At 36.4% G+C, this 23369-nt stretch overlaps 1 protein-coding gene across 1 annotated transcript; it reads left to right on the forward strand.

Annotated features, from left to right (window-relative positions):
* Positions 1-17844: 17844 nt before the first annotated feature.
* Positions 17845-20685, forward strand: LOC113278245 (glucomannan 4-beta-mannosyltransferase 1-like). Its single transcript, XM_026527141.1, has 9 exons — positions 17845-18081; positions 18689-18787; positions 18880-19132; positions 19230-19340; positions 19468-19604; positions 19703-19816; positions 19911-20110; positions 20206-20436; positions 20526-20685. Exons 1-9 carry the CDS (start codon positions 17845-17847, stop codon positions 20683-20685), a joined length of 1542 nt encoding a protein of 513 aa, XP_026382926.1.
* The last annotated feature ends 2684 nt before the right edge of the window (positions 20686-23369 follow it).

Here is a 23369-nt window from a genome sequence, read left to right on the forward strand (position 1 = left end):
CCCCCCCCCCCCAGAAACAATGACCTCTCTCCTTTATATAGGATTTTACATAGTGGATGACAGCTAAGAAACCCATTATTTTCGGGATCACTATGCGACACATTCGCTCATATACAATCACTCATCTTCGCATAACATACTTCTTCGCATAATTCTTCACACTTTACTCGTGACTTTGATGACATCATCTAGCGCGTCATCTCAACTTTGCTTTGTGCGACGCCCTTCGCTTAGGTTGTATTCTTTACTTCCCGTAGTTATTTAACGTGTGCGATATTTAACTCCTACATTTGCCTCTTCTCATATTGCTTATTCTTCAAAGTGAGCGATATGAGAAATTCCCCTCTTGCAAATCGCACATGCTTGTCTTTTTTCATTTTACTTTGCCGACAATATTCCCTATTTCAAGCTCTCCTTATGTACGCGTGTCCTTTTAACCACTCATTTTTCGACACGTCCCTTTTAACCGTATGTTTTTATCCGTTCGTTTCTTCGCATTAATAAGAATAAATCTTGAAAAACGGGTCGCTCTTTCCTATATATTCTCTTCTACCTTACTCCTTTCTATTTCTTTCATTCTTCTTCACCTTCTCTGCAAATTTATACTCTTCATTCCCATTCTTTAATGGATCCTGCTGGTAAAAAGATGGAGATTGAATTTAACAGATTAAAAACTGACTTTAACCATAGGGGTTACGAACTCTCTCTTCCTCCTTCATATAATTTCGCATCCAAACTTAATCTTGATCTAATCAAATCTGATCAATAGAATAATCGAAAAATCATCGTTGTGTTAGGTCAACTTCAATTTCTACCAATTCCTTTATATAACCTTGAGATTCCTCTCTTCTATAGAATTCTTGCTGATGAAAGATTCGCACGAGGAACATTTCAGTTGAGTGGTGATGCTATTAGGATACCATTAGAGTATGCTCGTCGCACAACTGGTCTTGGAAATTCTTGTAGGATCAGAATCTCGCAATAATTATGTCTCAATGAAATTATCAATGGTACAACACAATAGCGTTGCAGAACAGTTTTAGAAATGATAGAATAAATGACGTCATTTAAAGTCATGAGAAAGATGTGACAGTCTTGCGAAAATTAGAGAGCTTGCGAAATTAACATTTGTAAGGTTGCTAGAATATCGCAAACTATGTCCGAAAATAAAGGATAGATTAGCTGTCATCCACTATGTATTTCCCTATAAATAGTCACTCGAGTTGTAAAGAGAGAAGGAGATCTTTTTTGAGTAAGAAACAAGTAAATAGGAGAGAGAAATTTCAGAGCAGAGATTATTCTTGACTTCTTTTTTGAGTAAGAACATTCAAAAATTAATCAATAAAATTAAGAGTGAAAACATAAAAATGAGCTGATCATCCATGAAATCATATGAGTGGTGTAGTGTAGGATTTCCTGCAACTACATAATGGCATTAGAAACAGGGATTGAGTTGAAGATTATTCTAGAAAAAGCTAAAGATTGATATTGAGATTCGTGAAAATTTAAAGAAATGGCTAGAACAAGAAATATATCCGAACAACCGACTACTATTAGAAGAAGCAAAGGAATTGCTGGAAGAGAAATAAGTGAAATGGGAGAATCTACTAGAATGAGAAATGATAGAGAAAATCAAATTCAACCGCCAATTCAACAAACACTAGTTCAAGAGATGAATACAGATTATGACAGGGTGAGTATACACACTTGGCGATCAAATTCAGCAGAAGAAATAGAAGAAGAGCAACAAAACAGAAATTATAGAGAGGAAGAGAGAAATCAAGAAGTAGATGAAAGAATAATTCATGGAGGTGAGGAAATTGGAGCGTTAGAAGCATTGAGACTAAGAATACATGAAGAAAGAAGAGCTGAAGCAGAAGAACGTGCAAATTTAACAAGGCAAAATCACGAATTAAGGATGGAGAATATAAGACTACAGAATAGAAGATCGAGAAATATTACAAAATCATATTCAAGATCTACTAGAAGAGAAATGAGGCGAAATTCACCCACAATCAATGCTGGAAATAATATTCAAGAAGAAATATCAAATCCTAATGAAGAAAAACGCGAAAATAGAGAAATAACTGATGATCGTTACGTTCCACAAAATGAAACTTTTGATGATAGGCAAATTGGAGGAGATCAAGAGAACGGACAAAATTAGGGACAAAATAACCAAGATGGCGAAGGAAATCAAGAGGAAGGAAGAAGAATTTTACATGTGAGAGAAACTCAAAGAAATCAACAAACAATTGAAGAAGAAATTGAAAGACATTATGCTGAACAAGCACGTTTAATCTGCGAACATGAAAGATTGAGAGCGGAAATGGAAGAACAAGAACTTCAGGAGAAAATTCACCATAACAATCATGACAATCGAGAAAGAAGGCGTACACAAAATCGGAATAATGATAATCTCAATGAGGAGTATGATAGAGTAAAGAGAATGGCTGAAAGACAGCGAATTGAATTGATAAGAAATGAACAAAATAATGGAGGGGAAAATGAAAGGCATCATCATTTGCGAATTCAAAATAGAGATGAGGAAGAGAATCGCAGAAGAAGGAGAGATGAAGAAGAGATGCAAAATTTCGCAAAAGAAGATATACGTGAACGTAGAAGAAGAGAAGCAAAATTAAAGAGACCAATGGATCAAGATTCAGGTATAAATAAACAAATCTTGAAAGAAATAGAATAAATGATAGGAATGCTAAATAACAGAGGAGAAGTAGGTAGAAGACAATTGGATGAAGCAATAGAAGAAGATGCGAAAACTCCATTTACAAGGGAAGTACAATTAGGAGGAATACCACCAAAATTCAATTTGCCTGCATTAACCAGCATTTTTGATGGAACAACTTGTGCAATTCAACACATTAAAGCTTGTGTGAGGTGCATGTTACAACGGGAAAATCATGATGCGGTATTGTGTAAATATTTCGCATCCAGCTTAACAGGAGAAGCGTTAAAATGGTTTGAAGGTTTAACAAAGAATACAATAACATCTTTCAATCATTTGCAGACCACATTCTTGGGAGCATATATAAGTAATAATTCCTCATGACCTGGTATAGAAGATGTGTTTGGATTAAAACAAAGGATTGGCGAAAGTTTGAAACACTTGACTAAAAGATGGAGAACTATGTGTAGCGAAATGGCTGGCAGTGTAAATGAAAGATATCTCAAATTATCATTCATTAATGCTATGTTTGCAACAAACTTGTTGTATGTCCAAATTTTCAGAGTCAAGAATACGATTACAATGACTGAATTGCGAGAACTTCAAGAAGAATACATTGCTTTAGAGGAAAGACAAAATGAAATGGAATCATATCCAGTTGCGAAGACCAGCTCACAAACAGTGAATGCAAGCTATTACCCAAGCTAATAAACACAGTGGCGAATACTTCGCAAGTACAACAAGAAAAGGTGACAGGTAACAATCAACAGAAGTTGGTGGCTATGGGAAGTCGAGATCAAGAAGACTATGAAAGAGAAATAAATTTCTACAATCGTGGAGGAAATAACAAGATTCAAAGACTCGATCAACCACAAGAAACTTATGGAGGTCAAAGACCAAACTTTAATAGAGGACAAGGAAGTCACAAGGTAATATGGGAAGAAATCAAGATGCCACCTCTAAATGCAAGTGTGGAGATGATATGGGAAGCTATAATTTTGATGGAAAATATACCAACACCATGGAACATGGGAACGAAACCACCCCCAAACCACAGAAGTCATGAATTTTGTTCTTATCATCATTTTCATAGACATACCACAAATGATTGCAGAAATGTAAATAGAATTATTTTGAAAATGATAGATCAAGGAAAACTAAACGACTTTCTGATAGGGCATCCGCAATCTCAACCATTACCACCACCACCAGAACATCACAAAGTGAATACGATGAAAAAGAAAGAAACATTCTTCATAGAAGTTGATGCAAAAGCAAAAAATCTATTATGTCACTCTATCGTACATTCATATAAGACAATTGAAGATTTTCATGATAATGTTTTGAGTAGAGTGTTCGCAAGAGATAATAATGGAAGAGAAATTATGAATATTGCAAAAATCTCGCGATTAGAGGAATGGCACAAACAGATCATTTCTTTTACCACAGAAGAAATTCCCGAAGGAGAAGAGGTGCATGACAATCCACTGGTAATAAAACTAGAAATTAATCCAAAATCGAAAGAAGATGAGGATGATGAATCTGTAGATTCATGGGTAATCAATAGAATTCTAGTCGATACTGGAAGCTCTGTGAACATCTTATTTTATCATACTTATAAAACCATGGGTGGAAGAGATGATGATATTATACCATCAACATATAAGATTTATGGTTTTAATGGTACTGCTAACAAGCCTAAAGGGGAGGTTACTATGCAAATTCCATTGAAGGGAATATCTTCTGAAATCTCATTCTGTGTCGTTAACGTAGAATCAACCTACAATGCATTAATTGGTCGACCTTGGCTACATGGGATTCAAGGTGTAGCTTCAACTTTCCACCAATGCATCAAATTCCCTCACCCTAATGGTGTAGGAATCATAAAGGGAGATTGGGTTGAAGGAAAGAGATGTTACGAAACTGAGATAGAATCTTGCGAAGGAAGAGCAAACAAGAAGGAAAACTGGCGACACAAAATCAAATACGTACAAAGAAGTGAGAGCTTGATGGTGGATACAATCGAAAAGAAAGGAGAAGAGATGTTGCGAAATTAATGCTAGTTCAGAATAAAAAGGATGAACATACCACTACCAAGGAAGCAGGGGATGACAAAGGTAATAAAAAAAGAAACGTATGAATGATTAAGTTGTTGCGATAATCTCGCAATAAGTAAAATTCTCAAAAAAAAAATATTTGATTGAGCAACAAAATTGAGATTGCGAAGTTCAGATACAATATAATGATTTGCGAAACTCTCGCAGAGATAATGAATTTTACAGAAAATAATCAGAGAAGAATGACAAAAGAGAAAGAGACGAACCTTTATGGCGTACACCCTAGTTCGCGAATACAATTTCGCAAGAGGCAAATGTAAGACCTAAAGTACGTCATATAAGGGGGTACCTATTACATGATTCAGGGAAAGGCTACACCGCCACCGGAACCTGAGTCATGGAGATTTGGGGTCAATAAAGCCCATCCGAGAGAGGCACCTTGGATTCTCAACTTGAGCATATGACTTGGGCTGGGCGACTAAGGTAATAAGGACTGTCCCAAGGAGTGCAGATCTGATCAAGGCGCCGAGGTACACGGTTGAGTCAAGAGTGCCGGGGCGTTTGAAGTGTCCTTGCCATTCTTGAAAAGTCTTGACTTATACTGCACTCAGCCTGAAGAAAAACCCACTTAGGGTGCAGTCTCGTAACCATAAGCCCTATAGGTAAAAAGGATAAGAGGCTGCGAAAACAACTCGTTGTTGTTAAGACTGGATGGGAGGAGCTCACCTTGTATGGTAGAAGTATGCCTCCTTGAAGGGGCAACCAGGGGGGAGATAAGGGCGGCACCCTCCATTAGGGAGATGATAAGTGTCTTAAGACGCAAATGTCATGAGGCTTTTTATTCGCAAGGATATTAAGGCTTGTCATATCTGTGCAACAATCCTGAAGAGGCAATAATACAAAAGAAAAGGATTAGACGAGATCAATGGGTTTTCGCATGAAAGTGCGAAGACGTCCTGCTATTTCGTCGCACGACGACAATGTCATGGGGCTTTATTTTCTCAAGAATATTTAGGCCTGGCATATTGTCGCAACATTCCTGAAGAGGCCATAATACAAAAGAAAAAGTTAACGAAAGATCAATGGGGTTTTGCATGAAAATGCAAGGACGTCCTGCGATTTTCTCGCAATGAAAAGAGGTGGCATAATAAGACCTTTAATTAGGAAGGCAAAATAAGACTACACAGGAATGAGATTTTGAAAAGAAACAAAATTCACTTCGCAAAAGATTGCGAAATTATACAATAAGAATTTTTTTATGAAATCTCTCATTTGGATTCAAATAACAGAGGCAAATATGGGAATGTATGAAATTAGAAAGTTTTATTTATCTCCATATGTGAGATTTACTCAAAAATTCAAGAATTAATGATTGTATTGATTAACTGTATTGAAAAGAAGAATTGTTTTCATTTACGCAGGTTAAAATGGAAGAAACACAAATATACACAAAGAAGGAATAAATATACAAGTATTACAAAGAGTCAAAGAAATAAGTAAAGACTATTTCTTGGTTAATCCTTCATTATCTTCATAAGACTTGTTTCCTTCTTCATCTTCGTCAGAATCTTTATCACCATCAGAACTTCCATCACTATCAGATTCTTCATCGTCAGCTTCGCTACCAGAGATAATGAAACTGAGAGTATTCTGTGGGATTTCTTCCAAAAGACAAGGATAATCAGAATGTGGGATATTATGATCATAACAAACCATCTGGATGGTTTGATTACGAAAATGCATAGCGTCATTCTTAAAATTCTCAACGGTGATTTTGATTTGATTCTTTAATCTAGAATACTTGTCGTTGCGAGAAGAAAGATTCTTTGCGAGTTCCTCCTTTTCAGCTTCAAGTTCTCCAATCTTTTCACGATATCTATTTTCAGAATCTGCGAACAAAAGACAACCAATTATTAACTTGATGAAAATTCATAAGAAGCAAAAGATTAGTAAAGGAGAGAAATTAGCAACCTTCTCTGTCAGAAATCATGTCTCTAATCAAGGATGTATGTTCAACTTGGAGACTAACATTTACGCCTAAATCTTTTCTAGCATCATCTAAAATTTTCGCAGTCCAGGCAAATTCATCTTCACTACTTATGAGAAGACGAGAACGAATTTGACTTTCCCTTTCGCAGAGTTCAATATTCTTGCGGTTAGCTTCATCTCGCTCAAGTTTAACTTCAAGGAGAGCCTCTTGGAATTTCGCCAAAGCCTTGGCACCTTGTCAGAGATACGATCCTTATCATCTATGAGACCGCTAATCTTGGTTCTTAACTCATTGGTTTTCTCTTTATAATCAATAAGGAGACGCTTAAATCTGTTGGCTAAGCCTAAACTGGATCTATGATCAATTTCTAAGAGGCGAAATTTGGATCTAAGTTCATTTAGAAAAAGAGATGAAATTCTATCATTTGAGAAGCTATTTAAAGAATTGTTAAGACGTTCAAGAAGGGTATCATTATCCAAGGCATTAGGAAATGAGTGAAGAAGGGTAGCTTCATCCGAAAGACCATAAATGTCTGCAAAAAGGATCATGTAAATAAGATAAAACAACTGGATGAATGAATAAAGAGAAAAGTAGCATACCGTAAAGATGATTATTAGCTTGTTGAAGACTAGAAATTTTGTTCTTGTACGAGGAAGAATCAATTTCTAATTGTCTATTTTTCTCGCGAAGACCTTTAACTTCAGCTTCCAATTCTTCATTCTTCTTGTGAGATTGAAGATTCTTCTTTTCAAGATTTTCACGTCTTCTCTCTAGATCTGAGGCAACCGCAAAAGAAGCTTTTCCATCCTACGAAAAAAAAATAAAAAAATATTAATATAGAAAGAGATTTTGAGTTATAACAATGAAGAATTAAAAGAAATAAAAGTATACCAGATTATTGAGAGAATGCAAGAAGTCGGGAGTCACTGATCTAGAAACTCCACGAAGAGAGCTATCACCATCTATTAAAGGGACGTCACAAAGGGTAGCGAGAGCTTTGCAGGTATTTGTGAATTGTCTATCTCCCATTCCTTGTGGAGAATCAGAAAAGAGGCCAGAAAGCTTAGCCATAGAAGATTCAGGTGGAGAATCTTCAGTTGCAGCAAGATCATCGTTATCCTCATCACCCTTGTCACTTTCGAAATTTTCGTTAGAAGGAACATTTGAAGGAGAAGGAGAACAAACTTTTCTTTTCTTTGGAGGAGGACCAGTTGATTTTTCCCTGCGAAGAGCACCTTTACCTTTATCACCAATCTTCGCAGCATCAGCAAATTCTTCTACTTCAGCAATAATCTTCACACACAGATAGAAATAAGAAATGGAAGCATGAAAGTAACAGTACTATTTAAAGTCATAAGAGAAAATTTCTTACCTCATCTGTGTATGAGCGAATAGCTAACAGAGTACTAGATTTCCCAGTCCTATTATAACTATCCTTCAATTTTTGGATCTGCGGAATATCGCAAGATTTAGCGAACAGAATAGTAAAAATCAATAAAGAAATATAAAATGAGTTAAAGGGGAGAAACATACCTCTTTCTCCTTCTCGGGCCAAGAGAAAACCCAAGTTTGATATGCAGCGAGATTCGCAGGAAGAACGTTTGATCCATCAATGTAGGGTCCCTTTAACATTAAAGGAAAAACACACCATTTATCATCTTTGGATTGGCGAGGAGTTGTGTTTTTACCAGAATGCAGTCAATATCTTGCATAAGAATTTTGGCTTCATCAATGTTATCTTTCCTTCTTAATCGAATACCCCAGCGAGTATTCTCTTTCTTCATGGAGATAAGTTCGTAGTTTTCAAAGAAATTCGCCACTGTATACTTCTCCGCAACTATTTCTAGGTTTGCGAATTTTGGATCCCTAAGTTCTTTGGAGTAAAGAGATCCTCTACCAGCACCACGATTAGCGAACTCTAGCATCAGACGGATGCAGTCCCCACTTAGTTGGAAGATGGCTCGCGAAAATCCCGGATGAGGGAGAATTTCATAAAATAAAGGAAGATCTGGGTTATAAAGAGGAATAGGGAGACCTGCGAGAATCTAACCTAGCGAAATTATGATTGATTGATCATCACAATTTTGAACAGAGAAAAGCTTGACAGAAAGAATTGATTTGGCATTCTCACCAGAAATGTTGGAGAGTGTAAAACCTTTATCAGCAAGATCTTTTTGGACATCTTGTAAATTCTTCTCATATATATGACCACTTGGATCCATGTTTGAATATAGAGTATGGGAATGTATGGAAAGTAAAAGGATTGAAGGAAGAAAAAATTACAGCAGTAGAATTTGCAGAAGAATAGTAGAGTTGCAGAGATGAGAGAATAAAAATAGAAGAGAAAGTAAAAAGAAAAGTGGAAAAAGGGGGGGAGAAGAGTATATAAAGAAATTTTTTTACTCGAAGAAATAAACACCATTAAGACGAAGAGACGTGAGCGTTTGAAAAGAAGCGGTTACAGAAGACGTGTCAAGAAATAAATGGAAGAGAGAGTACGTGTGATAAATGTGGAATATGAAAAGATAAGCAGCCGCGGCATTTCTCACATCATTCTCTACTTTGCAGATAAGATATAAGAAGAGGCAAGATGTAGGATCAGAATCTCGCAACAATTATGTCTTAGCGAAATTATCAATGGTACAACACAATAACGTCGCAGAACAGTTTTAGAAATGATCGAATAAATGACGTCATTTAAAGTCATGAGAAAGATGTGACAGTCTTGCGAAAATTAGAGAGCTTGCGAAATTAACATTTGTAAGGCTGCGAGAATATCGGAAACTATATCCGAAAATGAAGGACAGATTAGCTGTCATCCACCTTGTATTTCCCTATAAATAGCCATTCGATTTGTAAAGATAGGAGGAGATCTTTTTTGAGTAAGAAACAAGTAAATAGGAGAGAGAAAGTTCAGAGCAGAGATTATTGTTGACTTCTTTATCTTTCTTGTAAAAATATTCAAAAATTAATCAATAAAATTATGAGTGAAAACCTAAAAATGAGTTGATCATCCATGAAATCATATGAGTGGTGTAGTGTAGGATTTCCTGCAACTACAATTCTTATCCTGATGAAGTGCAAAAAGAGGATCATCGTGATAAAATTATAGATCCTGCTGAGTATACTCTCGATAATTTCTTTAAAAACTATTACGTCGCTGTTATGAAAAGTAACGTGACTAAATGGGCTACTCGCATAAGGAGAGTAGATGGTATTGCTGAAGATAAGAAAATTATGCGAGATGTTGATTGGAATTCAAACTCTAATCGTGCTGCTCGCAGATCCAATGATTCTAGTTAGCTTAATTGCCCTGTCATCTTAGAAGGGTCCTTTGTATCTGGTAAAGCTACGGATGGTTCTGACAATCCTCTGCCCGAAGATTTCCCTCTTTACCAACCTTGGGAATTTAAATTACTCGCAAATGAGGAAAAGAAAGTAGCGGCATGTGATCCTCTTGATCCAATTTGTAAATTATCATAACTTTCCTTCTTATCTCTTATTTCTGCTCTTTCGCAGGATGCCAAAAAGGTCAGTATTTCGCGCAAGGTATCAACTTCGCAGAATAAGGAAGTAAGAAACACACTTTCTATTTTTAACAATATTGTTGCCTCTGTTTCTTATCTTGATTATTCGCATAGGTGAATCCTTTGAATGACAAAACTTTAGGCAAAGGCAAAAGCACTCATAAGAAACCTACGTCAAAATCTGTATCCAAGAAAACTTCGTTAAAAGGTGATATCTCTAGGAAGCGTGCGAGATATGATTCTTCTTCAAGTTCAGATTCTTCAGATGGAGATACTTTTGTTTCTGAAGAAGAGGTATCGATCGATTCGTACCGGAAGAAGTTGTCTGATCTTTTTTCTAGAGATGCTTTTGCTACTCTTGAGAATGATGAAACGGATCGTGCCTTCAAGATGGTCTCAAGGATCTGTACTGCTTCTGATTGGGGGGATCGATCTCTTCGTGGAGCTGCCTCTGCAATAAACCCATATTTTCAATTTGCGATGAATGGCTTGGTAATATTCTGCAACATGTCTTTTATCTTTTCCTTTATTTATTCTTTTTCTTATAATGCTTCTTTTACATTTCACAGAGTGCCCGTATATCTTATGCGATTTCTTTAGATAATGAAAGAAATCTTCGCAAGTTGCAAGATGAGAATGCCAAACTGAAACTTGAGAAGTCTATCCTTATGGATGCGAATGCGAATCTTACAGGCGAGAATACAAAACTTAGAAATGAGAATTTAACTAATTCTCAATTAGTTCTCCAAACTCGAGAAATAAACAAGGAACTCATTGGTATGCAACTTATATTTTTCTCACTTCTTTTCTTTTAAGCAATCGTTCGCACTTTTTATTTAATTATCTTCGCAGACCTTTATGACCTTTCAGATGAAGCGGCTAATCTTCCCGCTGCTGAAATTCTTTTAGAACACCTCAATTCCTCTTTAAATAATTATCCTACTCCAGGATTTGAAAACCTTAGCTTATAAGAGTTAAGATTAAAATATACTACCCTTAGACAACGCCATAAAAGTGCATTATCCATTGCCAATAATTTTAAACGACGTTTTTATGAGGAGAAAGAAGCAATTCAAGTATTGGAGGCGAAGAAGAACAAACTTATTATTGAAAAAGATGAAATCGATCTTAGAGGTGCAAAGGCATTAGAACAATTTCAAGAATCCATTGTTGAAGTTAAAATAGAACGTGATTCAGCTTTTCGTGAGAGAGACACTCTTATTGAGTAAAGATACTTAGTTCGATCTCAACTCCTTATAAAAAGTGAAGCTGAGTTTAATTGGGATGCTAGAGTTCTGAACGATGCTAAAAATAATTTAGGTGTAAATGTTAGTATTCACGCTGAGTATTCTACACTGGTCGCAGACATTATTTCCAATTATGAAGGTCATTTGTTGTTCTTTAATCTTCATTCATATTCTTTTAAGGATAATTGTCTGTTATTTTAACTCTTTTGTTGAAGCTTCGCAGCGAAAGAGAAGGAGTATCAAAAGAAAGTTGAAGAGCTAGAAACTCGCTTGGATGCTAAAGAAGAAGAATCATCCACTCGTAACTCAAAGTATCAGCAATTGAAGGAAAATTGGTTTAACTTAGTCCAAAACAATAGTAACGATGCTAATCGCTCTCGTGAGGCTGCTGTTAAAAGAGTTTGTCTAGAGAATGGTATTCCTTTGTCGAAATAAAGCTTTCCAGTGATTCCTGAAAATGTACCCATTCCTGATATCCAAGTTACTAATGGAGAAGATTCCGAAAAAGAAATTGGTGATTCTGAGACTGAGCGAAATGAGGGAGATGAAAATTGATTGCTTCTTCTTGTTGTAAATTCTTGTAAATCTTGTAAATTCAGTTTTTATCTTTTTAATATAATTCTTCTTTTCTTCTCTTCATATTTATGACCTCTTCATATGCATATAAGACTATCAAAAGAGAAAATAACACTTCCTTTGCATTCCCATTCTTGCCTCTTGTTATTTGTCATATCTTGATGGACCAAATATGATTGCTATCCTTTATCAAAAACTTCTCTTGGTGCGAGCATATGTGAAACTTTATGAATAATTTCTTTTCTTTTATTATCTATGAGGTCTTATTTTTGTCTTCCTATGTAAAGGTCTTACGTTGCCTCTTTTTATGTGCGACGAAATCGCAGGAATTTTTTACACCATAGTGTATTGACCACCCATTTGATCTCGTCTTATCATTTTCTTGTATTATTTCCTCTTCATGTTAATTCGCATAAATATCACAAGTCTTAATACTCGTGTGACATTTACGACTTTTGACACAATTCAGCTCCCTAATGGAGGGTGCCGTCATTATGTTCCCCCTGATTGCCCCTTCAAGGAAGCTTACCTCTATCGGGTTAATAGTATGGCTCTTCCCATCCAGTTTTTCAACAACCAATTGATTTCGCAGTCTCGCATACACTACCTATAGGGTTTATGGCAGCAAGACCGCACCCTAAGTGGGGTATCTTCGGACCGAGTGCATCATAGTCAGGAGTTGTCAAGAGTGGCAAGGTACACTCCAGACGTACCAGACACTCTTGACTCAACTGTGTACCTCGGCGCCCTGATTGAGTTTCTTCACTCCCTGGGAGAGCCTTTCTCACCTTAGGCTCTCAATCTAAGATTACCATCTTAGACTGAAAATTTAAGGTATCTCTCCCGGATGGGCATTATCGTTTTATTCTCACCCCAAATCTCCACAACTCAAGTTACGGGGTCGGTGTAGCCTTCCCTTGAGTCATGCCTTATAGGTTTCTCCAACTATGACGTGCGATAGGTCTTACTATATTTCCTCTTGCATATAAGCGAACTAGGATGCACGCCACATTTAGATTCCTATCCAATCTGATAATAAATATCATTTTCTGTAGCCTTTTATAAAGGTCTTATTATAAAGATTTCTCTTTGTGTTTTCTTATTATGGATTTACCATATGAAATTAAAAAGTTTCATTTCAATCTTTTAAATCGTACAATTCTAGTGCATAGATGCTTTTATCGAATCACCTTGCTTAAAGAAAACCAGATACACTATTCATTGTACTCATATGTCTTCTGAAGTTTTTGAATCTTCGCATATGGTTTCCAGAATATTTATTCACATAACCATTTAATTGAATTTGTACGAAAGTCATTGTACCCTCCAACTTTTGATATTTTGCCTCTACACTTATTCTTTCCATAAAAACTTTGTTAATTTTCCATACTTGTTTCTCTAACCTCGTACACTGCATCAACCATCAATCTCTCTGCTCTTTGACTATCTGCCGGATATATTTTAAAATTTCTTTGCTTGAATTATCTTGCTTCGCATTTGTTAACATCAATTTCTTGGAAACTTTTACTTTCAACTGTATCTCCTCTTATAATGCCAACACCCTGGGTAAAGGAAACTTGATGTATTGATGAAATGTTGATGCAACAGCTAATATACCATGCAACCGTGGTCTTCCAATGAGAGCATTATAGGGCGACTTAACATCCACTACTCAAAATGTGATAGTTGTTGGTAAATTTTGTAGAAGAATTCGAATAGTCACCTCTCCTTTTGGTTTATTCGCAGAACCATTAATGCCATAGATTTTGTATGTTGAAGGGATCAACTCATCATCTCTTCCACCCATTTTTTATATGTATGATAAAACAGATAATCTACAGAACTTCCAGTATTTATAAGTATCATATTTATCGCCCAGGTGTTTTTCTCATTTTCTTCCTCATCTTCTTCCAATGGCTTCGGATTAATTCCCAATCACACCACCAGTGGACACTCATGTGATTCTCCTCCTAATATTTCATCTGCACTGAACGAGATTTTCTGCTTTTTCCATTCTTTCAAAGGTGATGTTTTTGCCAAATTAAGAATTTCCCTTCCTTCAGCATATCTTGCATATACTCGACTTAAGACATTATCATGAAAATCTTCTATGTTTTTGAACGAGTGTATGATCAAGTTACAATATAAATTCTTTTCCTTTGCGCCCACTTCAATAAAAAATGTATTCCTGTCCTTCTCCTTTGCATATGTATTTCCTTGAGGTGGTGGTGGTGGTAAATTCCTTGGCTGTTTTAGTAATAAATGGTCCAACTTTCCTTGCTCAATCATTCGCAATATAATCTTCCTCACATTTCTACAGTTGCTTGTTGTGTGACCGCGGAGTCTATGATAGACACAAAATTCTTTACTCTTCCTCCCTGGTGGTGGCTCTTCGCCTGCATTATGTGGTTCTAGAATATCACCCATTAGGAGAGCGACTTCCCATACTTCATCCACTATAGAATTCAACTTTGGAAAATTTATTTGTTCCCACACTATTCTTCCAGTTTTCTTGTTATAATGTGTTTGTTGTCTTGCAGAATTTCCTGGTTGAACTGTATCAGTACCTCCACGATTTTGAAGTTGCTTGTCTCTGTACTCTTTATCAAACTCTGCTTGATCTGCACTGCCCATAGCCACTAACTTGTATTTCCACCTTTCGAATCAGATATTGCAACTGGGTAAGATTCCATATCTCTTTGCTTTTCCTCAAGTGCTATGTATTCTTCTTGAAATTCGCGCAGTTCCTACGTTGTTATTGTATCCTTTATTCTGAAGATTTGTGTATATAATAGATATATTGCAAAGAGAGCATTAATGAATGCGAGAATAATATGTCGCTCATCCACCCGTCTTCCCATTTCACTACACATTGTTCTCCGACGAGTCGTTAGATGATGCAAACTCTCATTTGTTCTTCTGCGAAGTCCGAATGCAGTCTCAATCCCTAGTCTTGATAGATTATTACTTATGTATTGCCCCAAAAAGACATTTTTTAAGTGATGCAACGAACCAATGGATTCTACAGGTAGTCCTTCAAACCACTTCAAAGCTTCACCTGCTAAACTTGCAGCAAAATACTTGCACATTACTGCATAATAATTTTCCCACTGCAATAAAGATCTTGCATAAGCTTTCACATGTTGTATCGCACATGCACTTCCATCAAATATACTTGTAAATGCCAGTAAACCGCACTTGGATGGTATCGGTGCTCTTTGAATTTCTTTTGTAAATGGAGTTTTTCCATCTTCCTCCACTGCTTCCTGTAGTTGTCTTCTTCCATCATTTCTTTTGGTAGTCATCATTTCTCTTAATTCTGCCATCTCCTTAAGAATTTCTTCGCTTAATGATTGATCCAAATCCACTCGCATGGGTCTTTTTAATCTTGCTTGTCTCAATCTATTCTCATGATTATTTTAGTGTATTGCCTCTTGTATCTCTTGTTGTTCAGTTTCTTCTCTTCTTCGCCTACGCCTTTCATTATTTGCTTCAATTTGTACTCTATCATGTCTTTCTTCATTGCCTGTGCGATCATATTGATGTCTTGATATTTCTCTTTCTTGTGGTGTAACTAGACCTTGATCTATATCATCTATGCGATGACGCTCGCGTCCCCTTACTCGATTATCAACAAAATCCACTTTGTAATTCTCTCTCTTCTAATTCTTCCCTTCCTCTCTCTCTTGTACGTGCAGTCTCTCGTTCGCGCTCATATTCGTCTCTTAATATTTCTCTGCCATGTAATATCATTTTCCCTTGCCTTGGATCTTCTTCTTCCCTTTCAAAATTAACATGTGCGTGACGAAGAAGTTCCCGTGGATGTTCATACCGATTAGTTGCTAAGTTAACTATACGTCTCCTTTCCCTTTGATCTTCCAAATTTTTATTTTCTTGCGAGTTTTATTCAATGACTTCCATGTGCTGCCTTCGCCTATCATTTCCTCGATTAGATTGACTTTGTCCGGAGGAACTTCTACTTGATCTTGACCTTGAACGTGTAGCACTCCTTGACCTTTGTTCTTGTAGTCTAAGATTCTCTTCTCGTAAATCATCATTTTGACGGATTAGATTCACACGCTCTTCTTCTTCTCTCTTTCGTTCAATTAGTAATCTTTGCCTAAGCTCTGCAATCGTCATATTTCCTTCACTCGCTGCAACTGGTTCTTCGTTCCCAATTCTCTGTCCTTCCTCTGTAGAATCCATCACTGCAGTATGGACACTCACTCTATCATAATCTATATCATTATTCTGTCCTTGTTCTCGTTGAGATCCAATTGGAATTTCTGTTCTTTGATATTCTTCCATTCTTTTCTCTTGTTTCTCAAGATTTGTAATTCGTCTTCGTTCAGCAATTCTGTTACTTCTTCTAGTTGTCATTCCTTGTTCAACAACAAAATCGATTCTTACCATTTGTAAATTTTTAGATCTCACTTTTTTCCTTAAAATCTATGATATACTATCAGGAATTATCATCCAGAGCTGTTTCTGGAGCCAAAAATGTAGTTGTAAGTTTTCTTACAACTACACTCCGCTTAAACTAATCCAATTACTAAGTTATCATTATGAATTCTTATTTGATTAATTGGGAATGCTTACAAGATAGATTCAAGTATTACAACAATTTTACTTGATACCTAGATTCACTTTCTCTCTCTCCCTATTTCTTGACCAAGACTTACCCTAGAATCCCCCAGAAACAATGACTTCTCTACTTTATATAGGATTTTACATAGTGGATGACAGCTAAGAAACCCATTATTTTCGGGATCACTATGCGACACATTCGCTCATATACAATAGCTCATCTTCGCATAACATACTTCTTCGCATAATTCTTCACACTTTACTCGTGACTTTGCTGACATCATCTGGCGCGTCATCTCAACTTTGCTGTGTGCGACGCCCTTCGCTTAGGTTGTATTCTTTACTTCGCATAGTTATTAACGTGTGTGATATTTAACTCTTACACGTGTCATTCACGAATCTATACAACTAAGATTTTGTCGATATATTGAATGAGATGTCATGAAATAGTAATTATGAAACGAAAAACTTGATCACATTAAACACATTTCTCCAACACGTGTGTAACTGCTTTGAATCTTTGACACAAGTGTGTGATTGAAGTAAACATAAATCTGTAATTCTCATCACTTAGTCAACCTCATAATTCATCGAGATCCATATAGGTTTTGCATGTTTATGCAGTATACAGCCAAATACAGGACAATCATAATTGTACAAGTATAACTTAGTCACAAGAGAAGGACGGAATAGGCAGAGTAACAAAGTTACTGTATTACAGCTTTACAGTCCAACTAAGGACTAACACACAGTTTTAATGGTGAAGATATTTATCGCAAAGTCGGCAAGAAAACAGCAGAAATACAGCTATCAAAAGTTATACGTTGCAATGGCTTTACCTGCATGTGCACCTGGTGTCTGTTCTCCTTTAAAGCCTTCTTTAAACGGTTCTCTCATCGTACTACATTCTTACACCTAGCTATAGCTAGCTCTCTAACAATGTCTTCATCCTCTGAATCCTCTCATCCATATCTCTCTCCCTTATTTAACTTGAATCTGTATCCCAGACATTACATTTATTACAACCACCCTCTGAACTTGATCACTTCACCTTTCAGGCCCTTTTCTCTTAAACTCAGTAACCATGCAAAATCTAAATCTAGGAGGTATAGGTCATGATCCAGGTCTGGGAGCTAATTATGATGGTGTTACGGATGCATTTCGAATAACATGGCAAATGATTAAAAACCCATTGCTTGTATATAGTCTTAACGCTGCTATAATATTATGTGCTGCTATGTCTGTTATGCTTTTCGCGGAAAGAGTTTATATGGCAATAGTCATATTGTGTGTGAAAGCTCTAGGGAAGAAAAGATATACTAAGTATAAACTGGATGCCTTGAAAGAAGATTTGGAAAGTAACAACAAATATCCTATGGTGCTAGTACAGATACCCATGTATAACGAGAAGGAGGTACGTACGTGATGAACATATATATCGTCTTACTGTGATTTACGGAGCTTTTTTGGGCACTTGCTTTCATTTTGTTCTTACCTTTTATGCTAGGCAATGAGAAGTACCATGTCTAGTATTTTTAGCTTTCGAGTTGATTATAAGTTTTTCCAGCTTTAACTTAAGAGCAATCAAACTTGAAGGGAAAATTGAAGTTTAGATATATAGTTAAAGTTAAAATTAAGTTTTGGATTCAAGCATCCTGATTTTAGGGTTCAGGGTTGAGGGTCAAAGACGACAACACAGAAAAACCATTTTAGCAAACCAGGAATGGATTGTCACCAAACATCAAGTAAAGACAAAATTTATCTCATTTGTTGTTGTGTCATAACCCAAGCTTGTTTTTTGTCAACTAAGTGCGCGTAATAGGCCAAGTATCACAAAATTACAAAGATTAGGAAAAGATATTATAGAGAGGCTAGGCTATTGTGAAAAGGTTCATGAACCTGCAATAGGCATTTTGTGCGTGTACTCTCTAGCTTTATGCTAATTGCTAGTAGACATATTAGCAAATATATGTGTTATTCTGTTCATATTCACTTCTTAATTCCAAATATATGTATTGCAGGTCTATAAACTTTCAATTGGAGCTGCATGTGGACTTTCGTGGCACCCTGATAGGATCATAATACAAGTTCTGGATGACTCAACTAATGCTGTTTTACGGGTAATCTTATAATGCCTTCAAATGCAAAAAAAAAAAAAGGTTTTAATTCATAGTACTAACAAGTGACCGTTACTAACAAATATGGTTTACAGGAAATGGTAGCTTTGGAATGCCAAAGATGGATAGCAAAAGGTGTGAATGTTCAGTATGAAAATCGAGATAACCGAAACGGTTACAAAGCTGGTGCTCTTCGCGAGGGTCTGGAAAAGGAATACGTTAAAGATTGCGAGTTTGTTGTAATATTTGATGCCGATTTTCAGCCAGAAGCTGACTATTTATGGAGAACCATTCCATATCTTCTAGAAAATCCTGAACTTGCCTTAGTTCAAGCTAGATGGAAGTTTGGTAAGAATTAACTACACCCAAACAACGTTGCTGAAATTATGTTTAGTTTTTGATTAATATTATACTGAGACACGCTAAATGTTGTAATTGTATGCAGTGAATGCGGACGAGTGTTTGATGACTCGGCTACAAGAAATGTCACTAGATTATCACTTCAGTGTGGAACAAGAAGTCGGTTCTTCTACGTGTTCATTTTTCGGATTTAATGGTATGTCATGGATCAGTTACACGTTGATCACATTTAGCCCTTTGAACTCAGACAAAAACAATGCCACTTGCAGTTAATACGAGTTAAAAGCAAAGAGTTAACAGTATTTGATTGAATATTTTGGCAGGAACAGCAGGGGTTTGGAGATTAAAGGCCGTAAACGATGCCGGTGGGTGGAAAGATCGAACAACAGTAGAAGACATGGATCTTGCAGTTAGAGCTAGTCTTAAGGGTTGGAAATTTGTTTTTGTTGGTGATTTATCCGTGAGTATATTACTCTTAGTTTCAATTTCCAATTGTGAATTCTGATTTGCTATTCTTTGTTTTCCGCAAATCAAACGTACTTGTTGCATTGGCTCTAGGTGAAAAACGAGTTGCCAAGCACATTCAAAGCATATCGATTTCAACAACATCGATGGTCATGCGGTCCTGCTAATTTATTCAAGAAAATGTCTAAAGAGATCATACTTTCTGAGGCAAGTATCTATACTAAATTTTACGCGATTTATTTCAAATTCTTTACGAATTAGCATCATAAAAGAATAACTTTTTTTTTTTTGATTTGTGCAGAAGGTCTCAATTTGGAAGAAATTTCATGTTATCTACTGTTTTTTCTTTGTAAGGAAAATAGTAGCTCATTGGGTAACATTTTTCTTCTACTGCGTAATTATCCCGTTAAGTGTAATGGTTCCTGAAGTTCATCTGCCCAAGCCAATTGCTATTTACATTCCAGCTACAATTACAATCCTCAATGCAATTTGTACTCCGAGGTAACAGCTCCGAACGCACGCGTCATTCCATTAAATCCGAACACAGAAATGCAGATTAGTGTCACTGAATTTTCGTCCCTTGATGATTTTAACAGATCTCTTCATTTGGTTATATTTTGGATCCTATTTGAAAACGTAATGTCTCTTCATCGGACAAAAGCTGCCATAATCGGACTACTTGAGGCTAATCGTGTGAATGAATGGGTTGTTACTGAGAAACTTGGGAACACACTGAAACAAAATAACGGTAAACCACGAAGAAAACGATGTGGGTTATGCGGTCTAGAAAGTCGATATTTTTCTTACACAAATCGTATAGGCGAAAGGTAGAGTGCGCGAACATGCATAATTACATATAGTATTTTCTTAAGGTTATGGTTTTGGTCCTAAGTTATTTTTGTTTTGCTGAAAACAGGATTCACTTACTGGAGCTACTAATGGGAGTGTTTCTGTTCTACACTGCTATATATGACTTCATAAACGGTCATGATCATTTTTACCTCTATCTTTTCTTTCAAGCTGGAGCATTCTTCGTTATGGGCTTTGGATATGTTGGGACATTTGTGCCGAATTAAGAGAAACTGCCCACCAAGTATATGCATGTATTTACTTTGTTGTAAACTCCAATCTAAGTGTAAATGAACATTGCAAAAACTGTTTTTCCATTTTGGTTTCCTGTTCGTAGGAACAATTCCCACGTAGTAAATGATGTTTGTGTAATTTAAGGTTAATTAATTTTCTAAAATGGGGATTTCGGTTTTGATAAAGTTTTTTCTATGGTGTACATCTAGAAAAAACAACCGTTGCACGATGGTGTAGCCAGAGCTTTATTTTCCTCTTTTTTCTTTCCCCTTTGTTGCATGTCCTGGTTAGGTTTACTTTTAGGTAGTGCAGTAAGTTTTAGTTGGGACAGTTGTTGGAATCAGAGTGTGAACCTCTTTCCCCATTGACTCTCAATTTAATTTTTTTGTTTTGGTCCACCATGGATAAAGGGGTCTTCATCGTGTATGTACCTCATGGATGATGATTTGCGCAATTGAAGGAAGATGAAAGCCGATCTTAAATCTCCCAAGAGGTACATGTACAACACAATCCAATAACAGAATATGTCTCCTAGCTGCATTTTCATTCTTGCAGAAAGAGTTCGAGTAGTACTACTTAGTGGTTATCAGACTCAGCCTGAATAATATTGGAAGCAACATAATTACAAACAGTGACGTAGTTATAGGAGTTACTCCGGTGGGGGCAAACTTTTAGAGATGAAGTATTTAAGTCTTCGGATTCGCTGTGAAGTCCGATCTAGTCTTCATATATTCATTGTCAAGTCTGTGACCGGTCCCCAAGAGCCTTCATTGCGAATTGATTGGTCTGACAAAATACACGAGAACTCAAATATTGATGGTTTGACACAGACAATGTGAAAACGGATCGGTTATTATTTTCGTGTAAGTCATTTCCTTGCTTACTGGTGGCGATGTGACGTATTAATTGTTAACCATTAATTGTTAACCTTTTCGTGTATATCTATATTCAGGCCTATGGATTTTTTTGTTTATATTTTGGTGTCCACACAGGAAGTGCTCACTACCACAACTCTTCATGAGAAGTGATGAATACAAACTTGAACATGATTCTTGGTTTGAGGATTGTGGGAGATTCAAAGAGTAGTGTAGTATAAGGAAGGAAACAAGAAAAGAGACGAGAAATAAAGCTTCAAGCTAAAGATACCATGATTATGTCTCTCACTATCTCTAGTATATAGTGTGTGTTAAAGTCTACGGGCATCCAACTCAAAACCAATTTACAATGAGTGGAGTGGCCCTTCCATATTATATTTAAATTAATTATGCAGAAACTAGGGATGTGGGACTATTATCCTTTCACACCCTCCCTCACATGTAAGGGCAGTCATTCGGCCTAACACGTGGACCTACGCACGTGTGGGTCATGGGTGTGCAGGTGACACTGGGTCACGGTCCACTCCACGTACAGGTCATACGTGTGACCAGTCGTTCGGTCACGGGTGTACATGTGACATTCGGTCACGACGGCCAAAATCGGATTTACACCCCGCGTACGGGCCTAGCTCTGATACCATGTTAAAATCTACGGACATTCAACTCAAAACCAATTGTCAATGAGTGGAGTGGCCCTTCCATATTATATTTAAGTTAATTATGCAGAAACTAGGGATATGGGACTATTATCCTTTCACTATCTCTAGTATATACCGTGCAACCCCGTGATGAGATGTAATTACTTGGTGTGGGTCGATAAAGTGATTATCATCTGTTCACATTATGAATAATCAATTAATTTGATTAACTACTAGGTACTGTTACATTACATGGAGACCTTGTTTTGAGTATATGACGCGTGTTAGTGATTAAATAACTATATAAACAAGCAATATCTTAAAAAGCTGATAATTTTGATTTGTTTATTAGGTGTTGTTTACTGCGATAAATCATTGATTTATTAGAGGATAGTTAGTTGCTTGGGATTAATAATTTTGTTATTTAATTAATAAACACGATCATTTTATATGATTAATTAGTTAGTAGTTATACCATCCATTCCCATTCCCTGACAATGTCAACTCAATATCCTCCATCCTCTTGGTAGCAGGTAACTTATATGAATCAGTTTTTTAACTATAAATTTGACTTATACGTAGAAGTTAGTTAATGTAAGAATCCTATGAAGATCAACAGGTTTGAATATGCTTCATCTAGATTTAACTAACTGGATTAAATTGATTATTTAAAGTAATTAACAAAAATGAAATGGAAGACCAAAGTGTGTGCCGTGTATAACGTATCTGGTCACCTTAATCACTATTGAACTATTAAAATTACAGCAGATCACTTTCGGAACAAATGAAGATCAAGTTACATGGTGTTTGCTTATTTTCTATGAAAAAAAAATGATCTTCACTATTTTACAACCACTACCGGTCATTTCAGTTGGGATCCGCTTTTGGAGCAGTAATGGGGAACTCGTCACGTCTACACGGTACACACTACAAATTATGGTCCGTGATTTTAATATTTTAGGTGGATGTGGATCCCAATTCACTTATTTCTTCTCAAAGTCAAACCGGCCATAGATTTAAATTCTTTGCCAGACCGTCAATCACTCAAAGTGCACCCATATTAACCACCCAATTTAGTTTTTTTTTGGTAACAACCACCCAATTTAGTTAGCGTTAGGTATTGTTACGAACATCCGAGTCCAGACACCTAAGTACGTGGATTAG

This window comes from Papaver somniferum, chromosome 5 (genome assembly GCF_003573695.1).
Source record: "Papaver somniferum cultivar HN1 chromosome 5, ASM357369v1, whole genome shotgun sequence".
Taxonomy (NCBI): Eukaryota; Viridiplantae; Streptophyta; class Magnoliopsida; order Ranunculales; family Papaveraceae; genus Papaver; species Papaver somniferum.